Below are 21,784 nucleotides of genomic sequence, written 5' to 3' on the forward strand. Positions count from 1 at the left end.
ACCAAACTCCCCAGGGACGTGGGGCGGAGGGAGGAGCCGGGCGGCGGCGGCTCGAGGTCCGGGAGCCACGGGTGACTTCTGGGGATTCGGAGCAGTCTGTGGGGCCTGGGGAAGAATAGAGAGAGCGACTTATGAGGTGCGAGGGCAATGGATTCCCGAGGGGAAGTGAGAAAGTCGGGAGACACTATAAACTGGAACCCTGCGAGAGCCGACGGCGGGAGAGGGGCTGGCCCAAAGGGGCGGGGCCTCCCCAGCTCCGTGGGCAGAGCTTCCTCACAGACTTTTCGTTCACGGATTCACTTAATACTTAAGTATAGTTTGTTTTCTGTTGTGGTAAATTTCAAAACATATACGACGGTAGGCAGAATAGTATGATGAACCTTCAACACCCATCTGTAACAATGATCAAATCACGGTCAATCTTGTTTCCTCTATACCTTTCCCCTACTCCCCGTATTATTTTGAAGAAAATCCCAGGCATCATTTCATCCGTAAATATTTCAGGATATACTTCCAAAAGATAAAAGTTCTTTAAAAACATAACCACAATGCCAGTGCCTTAAAAAATTAAAGTAATTTAACATCTTCAAATACCCAATACTCAACGGCCCCACGAATGTCATAAATGTCATGTTTAGAGTTGAATGAATCAGAATTCAAATAAAACCCACACATTACAATAGACTGATATGTCCTTTAGGTGTCTTTTAATCGACAGAGTCTCCGTCCACATCTTTTTGTTGTTGTTGCAATTTATTCACTGAAGAAACTGTTTCTGTTCTGATACTGACATTTAGGAGTCATAAACCATAACTTGCTCCCCAGAATTTCTGTCCTGTCTCCTCCACCCTGCTCGCCCACGGACATTATTCCTTACACAGATGATTCAAGCTTTTCTTTTCCTAGGAGTTTTCATTGTATGCTTTGTTTGTTATATGTGTTTCTTTTCTTTTTTTTTCATTGTATGCCTTGACCCTTGCTTGATATTATTTATGGCTTCGTGTTGATAAGAATTATAGTAGGAATCCAGTAAGAATATCTGCCTTCCCCACACCCACATCACTTGTGCTGTATGTGGATCCCCCCCACGCACACTGGGAATACTCATTTTCCCATCTTCCTATTCTCCAGTCCCTCCCCGCTGCCAACAGCGCTGATTAAAAATCTCCCTTTCGGGCGCCTGGGTGGCTCAGTTGGTTAAGCGACTGCCTTCGGCTCAGGTCATGATCCTGGAGTCCCAGGATCGAGTCCCAGGATCGAGTCCCAGGATCGAGTCCCACATCGGGCTCCCCGCTCAGCGGGGAGTCGGCTTCTCCCTCTAACCCTCTTCTCTCTCGTGCTCTCTATCTCTCATTCTCTCTCTCTCTCTCTCTCTCAAATAAATAAATAAAATCTTTAAAAAAAAAAAAAACTCCCTTTCAAGGCTAGTCTGGAGATATCTTCTACCCTCCCCATAGCCCTCCGAGTCAAAAGGACTCTTTCCTTACTCTGAGTTCCATACACTTTGTTCTAGCATCTTTTTTGGCACTTATCTTTTTATATGTTGCACCCATTATTACTTGTGTGTCTTAAACTGTGAAATTCTTATCAAAGGGGGACTGTGCCTTATCTTTACATCTCCCACAGCCCTTGACAGAGATCTTTGTTTATAGTGATTACCCAGTAACTGTTGGACAAGTGCATGAAAAAAATCCATTTGCTTATATAGTAGGTTGTTTCAGTTCTTTCTGTTTTGTTGCCCCAACAAGGTTGTAGATTTTAGAACAAAGACTTTGTTTCCCACAGTCCCAGACCTTTCCACTCCCGCTGAAATCATCAAATGCTTGTTTCCGTACACTTGTTAATGGGTATTGGGTAACACGTTTTAATTTGTCTTAAAATTTTTTTTCTTAGAAAAAGTGCCTAATTCCCTATTTTATATGTAAAGATAGACATACAAATAGATATATAGATATAGGTATAATATGTAGGTCTCTGTACAATTCACCAAATTGCATATTATAGTGTAGTGGACACTGCTGGTTGTCTACTCCCACCTTCTAGCTTGGGACCCTCCCCAGCCCCAGTTCCCCAGATCCTCACTTCCAGCAATAGATGCTGATTAGTCTATGTCAGTCACAGAACTCCCCATCCTCTTGCTAATGACTGATTTACCATTGAGTATGTAACCAATTCTGGCTACAGAGACATTAGGGAAAGCCTTCTGGGGGAACCTCTGGAAAAGGCTTCCTCTCTCTTAAGAAAGAGACACACATAAATACAGTACTTTTCTCTTTCTGGACATTGTAGTCTCCTAAAGTGATTCCTTGGAAGTGCAGCAGCCATCAGAAGCCAGGGCAAGCCTGAGCGTGAAGGTGAAGCTGGTGAGCAGGATTAGCAGAACAAGGAGAAGGAAGAAGATTCTGGACCTGGATGACATCATCTCACCTCTGCTTGCCTGGTACCCACATCCCATTATCTCTTTTTTTGACTGAAAACATACAATGATTTTTTTTTTATTTAAGATTTTATTTATTTATTTGAGAGAGAGAGAGAGCACGAGCAGCGGGAGGGGAGGAGCAGAGAGGGGAGGGAGTCGGGGGGAGGGGAGAGAGGAGGAGAGGGGAGGGCAGAGGGAGAAGCAGGCTTCCCACTGAGCAGGGAGCCCAAGGAGGGGCTCGATTCCAGGACCCTGGGATCATGACCTGAGCTGAAGGCAGATGCTCAACTGAGCCACCCAGCTGCCCCTGAGATACAATGATTTCTAAACACTCACTACTCAAAGTATGAACTGTAGCACAGGAGCTTGTTAGAAATGCAGAATTTCGGGGCACCTGGGTGGCTCAGTCGTTAAGTGTCTGCCTTCAGCTCAGGTCAGGATCCCAGGGTCCTGGGATTGAGCCCTGCATCAGGCTCCCTGCTAGTCAGGAAGCCTGCTTCTCCCTCTCCCACTCCCCCTAATTGTGTTCCTGCTCTCACTGTCTCTCTCTCTGTCAAATAAATAAATAAAATCTTAAAAAGAAAAAAAAAGGAAATGCAGAATTTCAGGTCACCCCAGACCTACTGAATCAGAACCTGCATATTAATAAGATCCCCCAGGGATTCACAGACACATTAAAATTTGAGAATCACTAAACTGATGCCCTACAATGATAGCTGTTTTCAATGATCAATTATTTAACCAATTCATTTATGTATTTCTCATTTATTTTGCTGAGAGTTTGCAGTGAGAAGAATACAAAGGTATCCCAGGCTCTGCCAAACTAAGTGAATGAAATGGGTGTGAAAACAGGCACAGAAGCTACAAACTATAAGCGTCAGCTTCAGAAGCACAAGGGGAACAGGTAGGTTCCTTGCCTAAAACTCCTCGATGTCTTCACATTGTACAGAAAAGAAAATGTAAAATCCTTAACAAAACTTGCAAGGCCTACAGGACGTTACTTACGGCCTTCTCTCTCCACCTTCTCTTACTGCACGCTCCACAGGCTCCACCCCACCACATCCCTTTGCCTGGTGTGGTGGGTTAAAGCTGGCTGGAAATTCTGAGGCTCCTCTCATGGGGTCCCTGTGCCCTCCCCTTGAATGTGGGTGGGTCTGTGACTGCTTTAACTCCCCAATCCAGTTCTGCCTGAATTTCTGACCCTAACATTCATGAGAAATAATAAAATGGTTGTTGTTTCCAGCCTGCAGGCTTTGGCATATATACAACTGCAGTGATAAATAACCGGAAACTTAGCTAATTCCTGCTCAGCCTAAGGATCTCTTCTTTAGAGGGGCTTTCCCTGGCTTTCCTTTCTAAATCAGGCCCTACCCCACCACCTTGTCTCCCAGCACTGGCTGCTCTCCCTTCAATGCACTTACTGGAGAATGTGGTTCTAGACCAATGGGCTTACCTCTCGATGTCTGTCTTCCTGGACTATCAGTTCAGGAAGGCTGACTTGTTCACCACTGTATACTCATCACCTTGTACACTGTCTGGCACATGGTAGAACTTCCAAGATATTTGTAGATAAAGTCATTAATGAGTTATGCCAAGTGAGATCTAAATTTATATATACATATACTTATGTGTGTGTGTGTGTGTGTATAGAATTGGCATATGGACAATATACTCATATTGGTTCAAAATCTGAGAAGTAAAAAATCTCCCTCCTACCCCTGTCCTTAATCACCAGGTTTCCTTTCCCAGAGGTAACCCATGTTACCAGATTCTTTTTTAAAGATGTATTTATTTACTTTTAGAGAGAGAGTGTGCACACAGATGTGAGCAGGGGGAGGGGCAGAAGGAGAGAGAGAGAATCTCAAGCAGACTCCCCAGTGAGCATGGAGCCCAACATGGGGCTCGATCTCACGACCCTGAGATCATGACCTGAGCCAAAACCAAGAGTTGGACGCTTAACCAACTGAGCCCCTCAGGCACCCACCAGATTCCTATTTATCTTTTAGGAATACATTATTCATTCACAGGCAATTATATGTATGCTTGCATTTATAAGAAGTTCACCCCCTGTTTAAAAGCCCAAATAGGGACATCTGAGCCTGCCAGGCAACCCCCTCCTCATTGTTTTTTCTGGCTGCAGAAATTCCATAACTTCTGTAATCAGTTTGCTATTATTGAATATTTAGGTTGTTCCTGATCTTCTGCCATATAAACGATGTTGTGATGATTTATATAAGTACACATGCCATTTCTACAAACTTGTACATACATTCACTCATATGCATGTGAGTATATCTATAGGAAAAGTCCCCAAAGTGGAAGTGTTAGGTCAGAGCGTCTGTGCATTTGTAATATTGATAACTATTGTCATGTTGCCCTCAATGGCCTTTCTCTTAATTCTTACTCCTACTTATAATGTATCAAAGTGCTGGTTTCCTTATGACCACCCTAACAGAATATATTATAAAACCTTTATGTTTTTGCCAATCCAGTGGGTGAAAAGTAGGATTTCAGTATGGTTTTATTTTGTATTTCTCTAATGATGAGTAAAAGTGAGTATGCTTTCATATGTTTACAAGACATTTATGTTGCCTTTTCTGTAAGTTCATGTCCCTTACTCTTTTCCATTTGGTTCTTGATTTTTTTCTTATTGAATCACGGGAGCTCTTTCTATATTATAGCCTTTCTATATTACAGTCTTTCTATACTACAGTCTTTCTATAGTACAGCCTTTCTATATTACAGTCTTTCTATAGTACAGTCATTCTATATTACAGCCTTTCTATAGTACAGTCTTTTGTTGCAAAAAGTTTCCCTAGCTTGTCATTTGACTTTGCTGTTAATGGTTTTTGTCTTGTAGGATTTTTAAGAAATTTTATGTTGTCTTCATTATGTATTGCTCCATAACAAATTACCTAAAACTTAGTGGCTTAGAACTATAATCCTTTACTCTTTCATGATTTTTCTGGGAAGGGAATTCAGACAGGGCACAGCAGAGATGGCCTGTAGACTCAAAAGCGGGGAGGTGGACTTGTCTGAAGGCATCATTTGGTGGTTGATGCTAAAGCTGCCAGGTGGAAACCTAGATGAGGTTCTAGGCCAAAATACCCACATATGGCCTGGACTTCCTCCCAAAACGGTCACTAGATTCTGAAGACAAGTATTCTGGAAGAGAGCCAGGCACAAGCTAGCCTTATGACCTAGCCTTGAAAGTTGTGCAGGACCACTTCCAACCTCATTCCATTGGTTGAGGCCCTTCACAGATCCACTCAGGTAGGAGGGCCTGGGTGGCTCAGTTGGTTAAGCATCCAACTCTTGATCTCAGCTCAGGTCTTGATCTCAAGGTTGGAGTGGTCTGCCCTTGGCCCCTACATAAACTTATAGGGGCAGACCACTCCAAGATGGGCCACTTTGGCATAAAGATTATTTTCATTTAAAAAGCAATCAATCAATACCCAGCAGATCTAGGAAAAGCTCTTTAGTTCCCCCCCCCCCGAAAAGAACGCAGATAGAGGAATTCATCCAAGAAGGGAGCTATTACCATAGACAACTACATTATACTATGGACTAGGTATGGCATGCAGGGAGGGATGCAGCAAGGCCTGTTTGATCAAAGTCCTCCATGTCCCCTTGTTTTTGAGGGGTCCAGCAAACATTTGTTTACCAAGCATTTACTCTTTTTCAGCTTGCTGTGAATTGCTTTTCTTCCCTTTGAAGTCCCAGGCCCCTAGCCCCTCCTCCTTAGTTCAGAATGGCATATATAACTTATATCACCTGTCTTAGGAATTTCTTGTCTGTGTGGATTCCCCAAATATATGATATTAAATTTGACTTTTTCCCGTTCATCTGTCTCATGTCCACTAGATTTTTTAGTCCAGCTAGAAGGACCTCGACAGGCAGAGTAAATTCTTCCTCCCCAACAGACTCCACCTCTCAATGGAGAAGCATCAGCATCTTAAGAGAGTACCACATTCTCTTTTCTCTGGCACTGACTGTGGATGGGAGGGTACAGAACTGCTGTAGCCATCTTGCTACCAGCCTGAGCTTATGCAACTCAGGGTTGGGCCAAGCCAAGAGAACCAGGCACAAACAGAACCTGAACCATGCGTAAGTCCACCCCGAAGTATGCTCTGTCTCTGGACTCTCAGTCACGTGAGCCAGTATCCATCCCTATCACTACTTCAGCCAACTTAAGTTGATTTGTCTGTTATCTGGAGCCAAATGCATCTCAAATTGTATATGCAGGCCATTTAATCCCACTGATTTTTTTTCAACCTTGTGATAATGCTGAAAGATCAGTATTATTTGTCCATTACACAGATGAGGATATTAGCACTGAAGGGCTAAAGTAACTGCCCGATGCCTGGGTGGCTCGGTCGTTAAGCGTCTGCCTTTGGCTCAGGTCATGATCCCAGAGTCCTGGGATCAAGCCCCGCATCAGGCTCCCTGCTCAGCGAGGAGCCTGCTTCTCCCTCTCCCCCTCCCCCTGTTTGTGTTCCCTCTCTCTCTGTGTCAAATAAATAAATCTTTTAAAAAAAGATAAATAAAGTAACTGCCCGAGGTCACATGGTGAATTGATGCCTAAGTCAGGATTTGAATCCAGGTTGTTTTGTTGCCGGCATTCTTTTCTGTACACCAAGCCAAACTGCCTAATCAGGCAGAAATGTGGGGAGCCTCTGGGAGGTCGGGGTGCACCTGATCTTTCTTTGTTCCCTCCAGTGAAGATAAGGCCTTGGGAACACTGGCAACATTGTCTTTCAGATATGGTTTTATTTGCTCTCTTTTATTTGATCTGTTTTAATGATAATATTTAATATAAATATTTAAAAGGATGCTGACAAATGGAGGAGGAAAATAAGAAAAGTAAAGGAAAAACTGCTTTCCTGAGAAAGCCAGCCCACATTTCCAGAGTGTAAACAGTGAGCCTGGACCATAAAAACCTCATTAAAATGTCAGTGTTATACCTTTGTACTTCAGCACTGAATAGGAAATCATGCTTGCCCCATTATTTATGGCTCATCAATAATACATTACCTGGGCTCCAGAAAAGCTCACATTCAAGAGAGGACAGACCTTTTTGTTTGGTTTATTGAGCAGCTGAAGGGGCAGAGCAAGTTCGTTTCATTGGTGTGGTCATTTGGTGAAGGCCTTAAACCCAGACACCCAGGGACAGCCAACTCCTCACTCCTTCCCAATGCTCTCCTCATTCCCTACCCCCAAACCAGTCCCTTCTGCTCAAACCTCACTTTCCCAGGAAGCCTTTCTTACGTGTATGCCAGGGGAAATTTTTACAGGTGACAGAAGCGGATTTAAGTGACAGAAAGAGATTACAAGTGACAGAATGAATTCAGAAGTAAAAAGAGTTAAAAATTTATCTATCTACCTATCTTCTATCAGGAGAGGCTTCAGTCACAGCTGCATCTAGGTACCAGAGGATAGTGTTGGGATCTTGTCTTTCTTGGTCTCTTGGTTCTCCACTCCGTGTGGGCTTCATTCTAAACCAGGACTCTTCATGATGTGGGAGGGCTGCCATCTTGGTACTAGCTTTGGTATAATGCTAATGCATGGGTTTTGGTAGTGCCACTCTTATTAGCCCAGCATCTGTTACATGCGCATCCCTGAACCAATTACTGTCCTTAGTTGGTGGTGCTGCCTCTCCTCACCCTAGGTCTGGGTCATGTGCTCACCCCTGGGCTGCTGTTGGTGAAAGGCCCCCCCGCGAAGCCACAAGGTCCGAGAGTGGAGGAGGGGAAGGGAGATCCTTGTACCAGAAGGGGGAGAATGGAGGCCAGCCAGACACACCAACAGATGTCTGTTAGATTGAACCTTTTTAATTATCGATATTCAAATATATTTTACCTATGAGAATGGTGACCTCATACATTAACCCACAAGGTTTGGTACAGGCTCCCATATAATGAATCGTGGTTTACAGTATCCACCATATATCCTGTAGTTGTTCACTTCAGCCCATCAGTTGGTTTGTTAACTATGTGGTTGCGTTAAACCTCTGAAGTCTTGACCACCAGCCTCCATCATCTTGCTGGGCCTCCTGGGAGGGGATGCAATTAAAGTACCCCAGGCTTTGTACACTGGGCTGAGATCTCCACGGGCAATTTCCCCCAGGCCTCTATCATTGTCTCATAGCCACCTGGAACAGAGTAGGTACTCAATGACTATTCATTGAATGAATGGGCTTAATTAGTTCTCTAACAAGTGTTTATTGTTCCTGGAAAAATGCAAAAAACTAATTTCATGTTGGAGAAGTAATTTAAAATAAAATCTCTGGTCAACCAGGTGAACTCTCTCCACCGAATGAAGAAAAGAATGAATCAGTTTTATTATTAAGCATTAAACCAGCCTGAAATGCACATCATTGACAAGCCACAAAAGAGATGGCAAAGACAAATAGAAATCTCACCCTTTTATAGAGCCAGGCAGTTAATTGTCTTTATCCCAAGGGAAAATAAAACTTCTCGTATCTTTTTGACAAGCAGGAAATTACAACTTGGAGCCAAATGTCTGCACTAACCTCCCACAGTGACAGAGAGCTGGGGCGCCTTGATATCCACATTTCATGGAGATGGATCCACCGCCTTCAAGAAAAACTGGCAATAGGCTTATTTCCTTTTTAAAAAGATTTACATACATCTCAAAGACATGGAGGAGATTTCTAATTACAAGTTTTCTAAAGGAAATGCTAAAAGAGAAGGAAGAGGAGAAAAGATCTCTTTCCCTTTGGGCACCAGGGATTTTTAAAATTTAGCTTTTGGGGGATTGTATTGTAGGGGAGGAAAAAATCTTTTACCCCTACCCTCCCAGGTTCAATGGCTGAAGCTTGCAAATCAATCTGATAGAAGACAGATTAACAAGAGCAAAAGCAGTAGGAATGACCTGCAGATGCGCTGGAGTTTCACAAGGAAATGAGATTCAGGGAGGTGGTCAGATGATTGAAGTGTATATACCATTTTAGGCTAAACAAAGGAAAAGGGGGTTTGGGCACTTCTGGGCTGGGGAGGCAAGTTATGGGAAAGGGAGGGGAGAAAATGTATGATAAATAAGGTTTGTCTTGTTATATGGATAAGTGTCTCTCAGGTGATAGGAGTTGTCTTGGGCCATAGCTCTCTTCCTGGTACAGACTTTTTTTTAACAAATGGAAAGCACTGGGCTCCACAAAATCAGCAGGGCGTCTGCTGGAGATTCTCTCTCTCCCTCTCCCTCTCCCCCACTCCTCCACTCTCTCTCTCTCAAACTGGTAAATAAATCTTAAAAAAAAAAGAGAGAGAGAGAGATGGCCCCACTCCATCACTCATGGGGGTTATAATGAAGTTTAGAAGGTGTATAGTTTGGTATTTCCCCACAATGGCCATAATGGTATTTATGGTTTCACACACTCTTCCAGAATCTTCTCATTCTCTCATCAAGAGATTGAGTCTTTGCTGCTTCCCTTGAACCTGGGCAGGCTTCTGTGATTGTCTGGATGTCAATGAGCCCTCTTGCTCAACTGTAGACCCCAACAGTTTTAACCAGAAATAGTGAAGACCCCCTTAACTCAGCTCTAACTTAAAACCATTGTGCTTATTTCTTATCGCGCTTTCTTGGGGCATTGACAAGACATTTTGCAATAACCTGAACATTCCAACCACCAGACCAGGAAAGCCTTCATAGGATTTGGAATGCCTAGAAGATCACATCCCACACATCCCCTTCCCCACGATGATCTTGTGCTGAACACATATCGATTCCCACCCATGACCGTCACCTGTTCTCCGACAGCTCTCTTGCACACCGCCCCCGCCCCCAACCTCTCTCTAGAAGACTCTAGATGTCCATCTTGATGTGGAGAACAAAGGCAAAGAATTGTAGATAAAATTAAATGTCCTTATAACTGGCCGCCCGTCGACAAACACTTGAGACAGGCAGAGAAAGACGTTCCTCCAGGACTCCCAACTGTCTTTAATGTTAATGCCTTGCTAGAGGAAAACAACCTCAGCTTGACAATAGCCAGGTCTCCAGGATCCTGTAAAGTCTTCTTTAACATATGAAAGTCCTTTTGGAAACTTCCTTTGTCTCCCAACTTAAAAGTATATAATCAGCTGCTCCTCACAATCCCAGAGCAGCTCTTTCTGCCCACAGGCCTTGTCCCTGTGCTTTAATAAAACCACCTTTTTTTGCACTAAAAACGTCTCAAGAATTCTTTCTTGACCGTTGGCTCCTGGACTCAAACATCAAATCACAATCACATCTTTCGGGCCGGGAAGATCGATAGTTAGGGCTTGAGCCTGCCACCTCCCCACCGCTGCAGGCACCCGAAAGAAATTTCTCCCTTTCTCTTTCCCAAACCCTCGTCTCGTGAGTTACTGGCTTCGCTTGCCACGAGTTTATCTGAGTTTGTTGAGCAACAGTGTGTGCAAATCCAGCCAGGAGCTCTCCTTTCAATTTGTCCGCCTGTCTTGGGATTCCCCCCGCCCCCAACCACTTGGCTGCCGAGCGTGCCAGGGCTCACCAGTTCCTTTTCTGAGTTAGTGACTATGATAGATAGATTGGTAATACGGACAATACGAAGCAACAGAAGCAGTAATGTGTGATTTTCAGGCTGGGTCATCAATCACAATAGTTTCCACCTGCTCTTTCTTGGGATGCACACCTTTGGGATCATGAGCCACTGCAACCATGTGGAGAAAGCATACAGAGACAGCGGGGGACACCTGAGGAGCCCCAGCTGCTCTGGCCCCAGCCATTTGACCGAGTGCATCTTAGGGTAACTCTGGTCCTAGCCACAGTCTGACTGCAACCCTGGGAGAGACTTTTTTTTTTAGATTTATTTATTTATTTGAGAGGGGGTGGAGGAAGGGGGAGAGGGAGAGAGAGAGTCCTAAGAAGACTCCCCGCTGAGCATGGAGCCCCACTGGGGCTCCTTCCCATGACCCTGGGGCTCAATCCCATGACCTGACCTGAAATCAAGACTTGGCTGCTTGCTGCTTTACCAACTGAGCCCCCCCGGTGCCCCTGGGAGAGGCTCTGAAAAGAGTCAACCCCCAGAACTGTGAAATGATAAAAAATAATTGCTGTGGTTTTCCATCACTAGAGCTGGGGGAGATGGGTGTGGGACAGAAACAATTCAGGGCTGGAGACCCAAAGTCCGGAGTTCTGTACCAGCAAGACTACCTCCCAAATGTGGGATTTTGAGCTACAGCCTCATCACATCTCAGTTTCTTCATCTGCTCAATGGGTATAATATTCCAAGTGGGGTTATTCTCCTTTTGCCTCCTCCCTCCCAAACCCATTTTCTCCCTTCTCCATCCCGCAAGTAAACTGTATGGATAGTTTCTCTCTCTCATCTGTCTGCCTTATCTCTGGCACTGGGTTGTGTTCAGCCAATGGAAGACATCACCAGATCAGTGGACAGGAGAAGGGAAGTCAGGGTATTTATCTGACCACTTGACCCCTTGCCAGGGCCATAACTTTGATAGTGGCTGCCTCCCTCTATGGTTAAGTTCCGAGGGTGACTCCAGGACAGCTCTTACCAACCTCTGGGACACTGTTTTCTCTCCTGGACCCTTGTTAAAGAAAACATTATTCTGACACTTGTTAAAATGGTAAGGAAGACTTTATTCAAGACTGTTACTATAGGAGTATTGCCATAGGGGAGAGAGACCCAGCTCATCTTGGAACACAATAAGGACGAGTGGGGATTTATGGCCAAGGAGCAGGGTGAGGGGGGCAGTGGACCGATCACTAAGAGGAGACATCAAGGGTGGGGGATTCTTGCTAGCAGGACTTAGCAGGATTCTTGCTGAAGGCAGGCCAGGATTGAGACATCAGAGGTGGGGGATGAGGAATTTGATCAGATATCAAGGTTGGTCTGCTATCAAGAGTTGGGGGGGGGACAAATAATACATTCTATGTTAATAAAAAATTATTTTTAGAAGAGTTGGAAGGGGGGGGAAAGAGTCGGAGGGATTCTCACTAAGCTGAGGACAGTGGGACTCTTGCTGAGACTGGGCTGGGCAGGCCAGACAGAGGGGTCAAGGTCCGGGCCTCGACGAGAAGAGGGCTCTGAGGAGTTGAGCTCAAGTTTCATCAAGGAGAGAGTCTTTGCCATCCTTTTTAGGCCCACCGTTGCTAGTCTTCCCTGGCACCTCGCTGTCCCTTGTTGGTTCCCTTAACCTTGCCCATACCCCCGCACCTCAATGGTCCTTTCATTAAACACTCTTCAGTGAAACCACCTGTGCAAAGGGTTCTCCCTGTCCTGCCTCGCCATGGCTGCTGGTCCTTTCACCCCCAGGGGGCTATTTCCAGGGTCAACTGAGATGATGCCTACAAAAGCACTCTGGAAGCCCGAGGGTAATAAAGTCATCTTCATGACTGAAAGGAACCCTAGTACAGTGCAAAAGGTAAAGGCAAAGGCTTTGTGCTCAGTCCAGAGTTCAAATCCTGCCCCTGCCCCTCATTAGCTGTGTTATTGGAGGTGAGTGCTTACCTTCCTAAGCCTCAAGGTCCCATCTCATTGATCAAGGAAAGTAAACGTCTCTCATATAGTCCTGGAGGACTGGCTACGGTAACACACTCCAATTGCCTAAAGGGCTCTCTAGTGCATGGCAGGTATCAAACACCTTGTTAATTCCCTACCTTTTCCCTTCCACCCCTATTATGAAAATTGTTTTCTCAGGCAGGTTTTATAAAGCCACTAGCGGCATGCATGGCTTGTAAATGGGTTTCTTGTGGAGCCCTTCAGACCCTTTTCTCAATGCTCAGAGAGACAGAGCCTACCATTTAAGGGAGAATGGCTTGCCACAGGCCAGAAATTTATTAAATTGTCCAGAACAGATGTGGTTCTGCTATTTTACTGGTGATCATGAGGCTCTTGTATAGAGCACAGATTCCATTTTTGTATTGTTTTCTTGAAATTTCTTCCCATCAAACAAGCAATACACACAGTGGTTACAGAAAATATTCGAGGGACACCTGGTTAAGTGTCTGCCTTCGGCTCAGGTCATGATCCCAGGGTCCTGGGATCAAGCCCTGCATCGGGCTCCCTGCTCAGAGGGGAGCCTGCTTCCCCCTCTCCCTCTGCCCCTCCCCCTGCTTGTGCTCTCACTCTCACTCTGTCAAATAAATAAATCAAATCTATTAAAAAAAAGAAAATATTCGAGCAACACCGAAGTCTATATAGTAAAAATGCCAAGTCCTTACAGCGTGCACTTTCTGATGTACATTTAGGGTGTAACAACATTCTTTCCAGCCCTAATCTTGAACCATTTAAGAAATAAGATTAAGACAGATGAGGTCAAATATCACTTTCATGAACGATAAAGTTGATCTTGGAGAATGCGTTTATACCTGTGGGCAAGCGGGTTTTCTAACATTGAACTGCAGAATTACTTAGAAGCCGCCCCCCCCCCACCCCCGTCACTGGTGATACTGGATCAACACAGAGTCTTGACCAGCAATGACAGCCTGGCACCAGCGATCCACTTACAGGCTCTCTGCAGGTGGGGCAGTTGTCAAAGAAAGGGGGGTTGCAGAACCTCATGTCAGTCCTTATCCCAAATGCATGAAACCCATAGAGCTCTTCCTGTCTCTGCATTTGTGTGTGTGTGCGGGGGCGCGCGCGTGGGGGAGGGCCTTAATGAGGGGCTAGAGACAGGTCAGGAGGATTATACTAACGGCTGCACTAGGGGAGGAAGGAAACATCAAGGGTGGGGCTGAGTGTCCCCCTTCCATGCACATTATCTCCTGTTCTCCGCTATGGTACTCGTGCTTCCACAAACATCCTTGCACATATTTCATTGAGTCTTTGGGCGAGTATTTCCGTAGCAAAAGTTCTTACAAATGAATTCATGTTCATATATACTTTAGGCAAATATATCCTGGGCATTGATTGTGGACCTGAGAGCTCAAAGCACTGTTTTCCCTCTAATTTTTGCTGTGATCTGCCAACCTTACCTTATCAATAGCCTCCTCAGGTAAGGAAGGCTGCTATGGGCTAGAATATGTTGCTTTAAGAGCAGGTTAGCTTAAAAAAAAAAAAAAAAAAAAGGCAGATCAGCCATCTGACCAGAGGTCAGTCACAGAAAATCGGGGTATCAGGGTTAGCCAGGCTTTCCCATCTGACCTTCTGAGTCTCGGGTACCCAGCAACGTCATTGATCCTCCTGCACCCTCAATGCCCTTCTCTGTCAAACGGGCATAATATCACTAAGGGGCTTGGGGGGAACTCAAGGAGCTGATGTGTACTTAAAGTGCCGGGAGAAAGGCCAACATAGGAGAGCCAAGAGGAAAGGAGTGGGCACAAAAACAGAGAAAGAAAAAAATTGGGTGTGTAAGAGCCGTTTGAGGGTATCTTGTACTGAGAGGCTAAAAGCCAGCCTCCAGGTCACCTGGGCACTCAGACAGGTTGAGCAGGCTACTGGAGGGACCTGCCTGGTGCTTAAATAGCTTCTCAGAGACACCAGGAGCCCAAAGCCTCCAGGGGTTCATCTTCAGCGCAGCCCCCAAAACGCCTGGGTGGACCACAGGCTCCTCACCTGATCATCTAAACCTCCTCGTGTGATGGCGCCCATGGGAATGAAATTCCCTAGAAGGAGCGGGTATGACTTGAATAAGGAGGAAACACAAAATGAAAATTGGAAATGAAGTGCCACGTAGCTGTCCCACCCGATCGATGCAATAGGCATTTACGGAGCCCCCGCTATGTCCGCAGGGCACCGGCACAAGCTTCTTTTAACCCGAACGTGGGCATCAGTAGATGCGAGACTCAAAACCGTGTCATACGTTGCCCATCGGCGGGCGGCCAGCAGGGCTGCCCCAGAACTTGGCGCTCTTTCCGGACTCGGGGGTGTTGCAGCGTCCGAGGCTGAGACAGCGCGTGCCCTCTGCCGGTCTCCTCCGCCCCCGGGCTGAGCCCGCTGGAGCCGCCTGCTGCCCCCCGCGTGCTCCCTCCGCCTCCTCCCCTGCCCGCCAGTAGCGGCTGGGTGGAGGAGCGCCGGCCGTGCCGCGCGTCCTTATCAATGGGCTGGGCTGCTTAGCTCGCCGCCACCTCTTCCGAGGACGAGCAGTCCTGGGGCTCGCCGCGGGCTGAGTGGCCCACAGCCATGGCTCCTCCGGACGCGGCGGCCGGCCGGGGCCCCCGCGGAGGGCGCTGAGCTCCCGGGCCAGGTGTGCGCACAGGGCGGGCGGCCGTCGAGGCGCTCTCCCCACCGCGCCGCCCCGCAGGGGAGCGCGCCGGGCACCATGAGTCCCCGCTTGCTGCTGTGGCCGCGGCCGCTCCTGCTGCTGCTGCTCGCCTGCGCTGCTCACACGGTGAGTACCGCTCCCCTCCGTGGGTCCCCAGATCTTCCGTGGAGGAGGGGGAACCCTGACACCTCGTTCCCTCCCCCCAAGGATCATCTCTATCGGCTCCTCTCCTGATAGCCTCCTCCCCCGGAGTAAAAGCAAGTGCGCCCGGCGAAGGCAGCCCTAAGATAAACCCCCTCTCCCCTCAACGCCATCCCCTCCCTCCAGGCTGTGCCCCGACAGAAACTCTGGAGGCGCCCCTAGCAGTGCCTAGTGTGCGCTGGGCATTCTGCCTCCATTATTTCATCGCTACCTCTTGATGGGCTTTCCAGGTTGGTAGTGTCCCCCTCTCTTTACGGACGAGGAAACAGAGACTCTAAGAGGCCAAAAATCTTGCCCTAGGAAAAGTTGATTGGAACCCATGTCCGTCGGCCCCAAAGCCTTGACATTCTCTCTCTCTCTGTCTCTCTCTCTCTCTCTCTCTCACACACACACGTACACACACACGCCCCCAGGGCTGCAGAAGGGGAAACCTCAGAAAGCTCTGGCTGGAGCTGCCGGCTCTGTCTATGGTGGGACCGTTAGCAGCTCCCTCCCTCCCCTTTGGGATTTGGCTCCCTAAAGTCTGCATGTCTGGGGAGTCCTTGGAGGAGCTGATCTCCGAAAACCCGGTCCAGGCGAGAAGAGAACGGCAGAGTGGATGGCTTGTTTTCCTTTCCCACGGGAATGCCTTGGAATTCAGGGCTTCTCCCCCCTGGGATTTGTGAATGAGTGGCTGCACCCAGGCAGCCAGGGTGGAAGGAATGGGGAGGGGGTGGTGGGGCGGGGAGTGGAGGGGGGGGTGCAGATTCCAGAACCACGTCTTCCCACCAGCATTGCAAACTGGCCCTTAAGGCCTCTGTCCCAAGAAACTCCCCAGGCGAAGTACTTGGGAACCCAGTTTGGAGTCTCCAGTCTCTGTCCTGGGTGAGTCCTTCCGGGTGTCCAATGACCTTGCCTTCCTATAGTCCTCTCCTGTTTGATTATAAGAAAACCCTTCACTCCCAGAGCTGATGGGAGTGTTGATTCTCAGGAGCTGCCGGTCCAGCAGCTCTGTGACATTCTAGCAGCAGTAGTTTGGAAAAGTAGAATTTGGGACTCTTGTTCCCAGCTCCCTTGTAACCCTGGAGCCTCTTCTCACCAGTGGCAGGGCCTGGTGGTTGGAAGGTGCTAGAGCAATAGTACCCACTCACTAATCGGAAGCCCCAATTTGGGGAAATGCCACCCAGGACCCTGGGGACAATTCAAAGCCTCTGGGTGTGCTGTTATTCAGTGCCCAGGGATGGGAGAGGTAATAGCTTCTTCCTTATTACCTTCCCCACCTCCTTCTTAAGTATTTGCAGTAACCCTGAGGTTGTCAAAAGAAATCAACAGGTGGCTGGGCTTCAGGACTGAGGTTCAACCTACATTTTTAGTCTCAAGGGGCCCCCAGGTTATGTCAGGAATAAGCAGAGGGGGAAATAAGAGCTTTCACTTGGTTTGAATCTTCAGTGTGCCTTGGAAGGCTGCTTCATGATGCTCTGGTCGAATTCCCTTATTTTACAGATGAGCGAACTGAGACCCACAGAGAAAAGAGAGTTGCCCCAAATCAACAAGTTAGCTGTAGAGCTGGGACTAGCGACCAGATCGCTTGATCCCCGTCACGCAGGGTGCTCTCCCTTATGTCCTTTGCCTTTACATGTCGCTTTCATACACTCATGTCCTGCCTTGTATTATCACAAAGTGGTTTCCTGTGTATAAGTCTTGGTCTTCTGGGTGTTTTATGGGCTTATCCAGACCTGAGGTCTCATACTTCTTGGCAAGAACTCCTGTAATAAACAAGAATGGAACTGACCTACTTTGTTTGGAGTATTTCCCAGGCTTTGAAACCCTGCTTACCTTCTGTTTCTTTGACTCTGAGTGGCCGGGCATTTGATTTGGAAATTTAAGGGCATTCAAACAATTTTTTATTTATATGGGGCCCCCGTATTGTGTGAGATCATAAGCATCTTCCTAATGGGGCATCATTAGGCCAAACTGCTGATTACTGCTCCCCACCTTCCCCCCCTTGCCTTTCCATACAGGGAAGTGTCAGGAGGGTCCCTTGCAAATGGAAACCAGAAAGTGATGATGGCTGAAGGGGCCAGCTTTCTGAGACCGCCATTGGAAACGTGGACCACAGCTCCCTTTGCTCTCCCACGCCCATGAATCTCATGAGGACTTTCACCTGGAAGGATCCTCATCCTGTATCCCTAGAGCCTGTCTCAGTGTAAGAAGGAGTTCAATGAGTGTGTGTTGGTTGAGTGAATGAGTGAGTGAGTGAGTGAATGAATGAAGCGATGACATCCAAAGGGAGTGTCGTAAGCTGTGGCACTTTCATATAGCGCCAAGTAATAAACAATGACATCTTGAAGGCAACCCTTGCTTATAAAATTGTACATAACCGTGTCAAGCCAATGAAAAACAGTCACTCAAGGTAGGACTTTTGAACCCGCGGCATCTGGCAAACTTCCAACTCGATAACCTTAGTGAGTTAAGTGGGGTGGGGAGGGTTGCCTTTTCCTTCAAGTGGGGTTTCTTAACTTTGACACTGTAACCCCGGATATTAAATCTGGGCTTTCAGCAAGGGGTGCCAGGACGGGAGCTAGGTCTTTCCCCGGCCTGGAGGAAGCCAGAGGGAAGTAGTAATGAGGATACGGAGGACAGAGGGGGAGTCACAGAATTCTTTGTCATGGGGGGCTGTCCTGCGCATTGTGTGCCGTCTAGCACCATCCCTGGCCTTTACCCAGTAGAAGCCAGGAGCACCTGTCCACGTTGTGCCCACAGAAAAATGTCTCCAGACATTACCCGATGTCCTCTGGGAGGCAGAGAGGGCAGAACTCCCCCTGGTCGAGAACCACTGCCTTAAAGGTTGTCCTATTTCAGGGGAAACGCATGAGCAGAACTAACAATAGGGCCCAGTTGCATGTTGGATTCAGGAGAGTGGGCTTGGTGACAGGGAATCAGAGCCAAGGTCCCCGATGAACACCCACTTGCAGACAAAATGACTTGTGCCGAGAAGGGGCTTGATCTTCTCCAGCCTCCCTCCCTGCTCTTCCACCTCTCTCCCTCCCATCTCAGTGGATGGCTCAGAAACAGAAAAGGTCCTGGCTTGGGGGTCTGGCTCATGGTGCTACTACCTCCAGGGGCTGACAAGCTCGGTGGCAACCGGGCGAGCAGAATTTTAGGAAGACCTTCAGGGGTCACCTGAGGAGCTGGCTATTAACAACTCTTCAGAGGAGGCTCTCTGGGATTTTTTTTTTAAAGATTTTATTTATTTATCTGACAGAGGGAGAGAGAGAGCGCGCACAAGCAGGGGGAATGGAAGGCAGAGGAAGAGGGAGAAGCAGGCTTCCTGCTGAGCAAGGAGCCTGTTGTGGGTCTCGATCCCAGGACCCTGGGATCATGAGCTGAGCCGAAGGCAGACGCTTAACGACTGAGCCACACAGGTGCCCCTGGGATTTTTTATATCCCTGAAAGATCACCTTCTCATCTTCTAGGGAAATATTTGTCGATTTCTTTTGGAATTGCTACTATCTCTAAAATGAATGTGAATGATGATGATGAGGATAAAGGTATCCTTTACTGAGCACTCACTTCACACCAGATACTCTGCCAAGTCCTTGCCAGCACCATCTGACTTTATTCTCATAACCCTCATTGTGCAGAAGAAGGAGCAGAGGCTCAGAGAGAGGTGAAGCCATTTGTCAGGGCAACCCACCCAGACATGGTGTGAGGACCCAACCCCGGGATTCCTAACCAGCACCCACATCTGCTCCCAGAAAGAGGCCTGCGCTGGTTTCCGGTACCCAAGGGGCTGTCGCAAAATGCTCTCCCAAGCCTCAAAGTGACATTAATTTCAGTTTAATCTAATCACTTTATAAAACACAAAACAAATACTGAACTACACACAGCTTTTTATTAAAGGGGCCAGAGATGAGCTTGGGGTCACAAAATCAATCAACCAGGCAGTACACTTCCCAGACTCTTTAGGGAGCTCCTTCTCTTAGCTTTGGCATCGCCTTTCTGCGCTCCCACGGAGCCCACCTCTCTCCACTCTGTCCCCATTATCCTTGCCTTATGGCTTCCTCCATGCCCAGGGAGGAGGGAGCGCATAGCTCTCTTCCTGGCACCCGTCTTTGAAAGCCCAGACTTCATAACCAGGGTTAGAGTTCCACCCCCACAGTGGCGCCCTCCCATGTCCCCCGACTTACTCCCTGCTTCCCTGCCCTTAGCAAGCTGACGTTTCTCTCCACTGACCTTCACTAGGGCATTGGGACAACCTGCAGCCCAAGGCAAAACCCACAACACTCAGATCCTATCTACCTGCTTACATTACAAACAGGGCTGCTCAGCGTTCCTGTGGACTCCAGAAAATAATAATATCCTGGGGCTCAACCAGCCTCAACATTCCATGTCCGGCAGATTCCAAGGAGCATTCAGGGAAGGGACATCTCTGCTTGGTGTTGTCCTGAAGTCCCAGCCCACCATGCTGCCAGCATTCCTAAGTTTTCCTGTCTTCTCCAGAATCCCCGTATGTCTGACATTGATCCCTCGCCAGTGGGCTCTCCCTGATGTCTATGTTCCTGATCTTACCAACCCCTCTTTCATCTTCAATAGACAAGCTTGCCTCCTATTCCCTGAGAGTCAGAGAATGAACCTCCTCCGACCAACATCTGGCTTTTTTTTTTTAAGATTTTATTTATTTATTTGACACACAGAGAGAGAGACAGCAAGAGCCAGGAACACAAGCAGGGCGAGTGGGAGAGGGAGAAGCAGGTTTCCCACTGAGCAGGGAGCCCAACGCGGTGCTCGATCCCAGGACCCTGAGATCACTACCCGAGCTCTCTGGTCTCTTCTTATAAGGACACTAATCCTATCAGATCAGGGGCCCACCCTTATGACCATGTTTAACCTTCGTTACCTCCCTCCAGGCCTTGTCTCCAAATACAGCCACACTGGGGGATAGGGTTTCAACATAGGAATTTGGGGGTGTCACAGATTCAGTCCCTAGCATCATCTGAGTGGAAGAGAGGCACTTCTCCAGCTAGTGTGGCCAGTCCCTGCACCTGTGCTCCCAATCCATGGGGACTCCCATCCTGAGAGGACACAGCCAAGCCATTGTACCCAGTCTTTACCATTTTCCTCTAAGCGTCTTTCCCCATCAGCTGGTCAACTTGCCCAAGTCTGTCCAACCAGGTGGTAAAGAGCCCTCCCTCTGCACTCTGGGTCTTCCAGCCGCTGTTCCATCTCTGCCCCCTGACGACCAGCTTCTGGGAAGAAGCATCCATGATGCTTGCCTCCACTTAACACTGATTTCTTAGCCTGCCACTGCCCGCTCCCACTCCACCACCCGCTGAAATCAGTCTCTTGTGTGGCCTTAATTTCGTTGTCCTCATTACACCCTTTTTGGCCCTGGTCTGACCTAGAGGGACCACATGATTTATGAGAGAGACGGGAGGTTGTCAGTAATGATGTCGAGATGGCAGGCATACACCTGTCTTGGGCAAAGCGGGCATGGGACCCCCGCCTCTCGAGGTATCCCGTGCGGGACCCTCCCTCCTTTCCACTCCCCACTCCGTTGGCTTCTGCTCCTTACGGGCTTCTGATCACCATTTGCACTCCATCTTCTCAGTCCTGTAAGGATCTCTTGTCCAGGCTTGCCCTTGCTCTCCTCACTCTGCTCACTCTTACTGTGTGATCTTCCTCAGCAGTCCTACCCCGTCATAAATCCAGCCTTCCAAACTCATCTTACACCAGCTCCCAAGCCTTCTTCTCTTCTCTTTTCCTTGTTTTTCCTGTTCTTGAAACTATGGGGGCACCCAAACCGGCCTCATGGGAGTCACACTGTCCCCTGCCCTCACCCCGACATTCAGTCCAAGGCCTGCTGCTGCATAATCTGCCTGTTCACTGTCACATGAGGGCCCTATTCTTTATGGGATGTTCTGGTGTTGCTGTTCTGGGTCCAGTGACTCTCACTTCTTCCCGAAGCCGTGAGCCACCTCCAGGAGGGCGGGTCCCCTGCCTCCAC

The 21,784-nt window shown here is 47.8% G+C and overlaps 1 protein-coding gene and 1 long non-coding RNA gene across 3 annotated transcripts in view; both read left to right on the top strand.

Annotated features, from left to right (window-relative positions):
- The first annotated feature begins 21 nt into the window (after window positions 1–21).
- LOC113920568 lies at window positions 22–10,529 on the top strand. The gene is made up of 4 exons (XR_003519314.2): window positions 22–136; window positions 2,290–2,440; window positions 3,198–3,323; window positions 8,917–10,529. It is a non-coding gene; the product is annotated as an uncharacterized LOC113920568 (long non-coding RNA).
- A 4,881-nt stretch (window positions 10,530–15,410) lies between these two features.
- The window catches only part of SCTR (secretin receptor), a 76,630-nt gene continuing 70,256 nt past the window's right edge, over window positions 15,411–21,784 (top strand). For both annotated transcript variants that reach the window (XM_027590730.2, XM_027590731.2), the window contains exon 1: window positions 15,411–15,723. In XM_027590730.2, the coding sequence (XP_027446531.1) occupies window positions 15,655–15,723 (69 nt within the window). In that variant the 5' untranslated portion in view covers window positions 15,411–15,654. The remainder of the gene's footprint in view (window positions 15,724–21,784) is intronic.

The sequence above is a fragment of the Zalophus californianus genome, chromosome 3 (genome assembly GCF_009762305.2).
Source record: "Zalophus californianus isolate mZalCal1 chromosome 3, mZalCal1.pri.v2, whole genome shotgun sequence".
NCBI lineage: Eukaryota > Metazoa > Chordata > Mammalia > Carnivora > Otariidae > Zalophus > Zalophus californianus.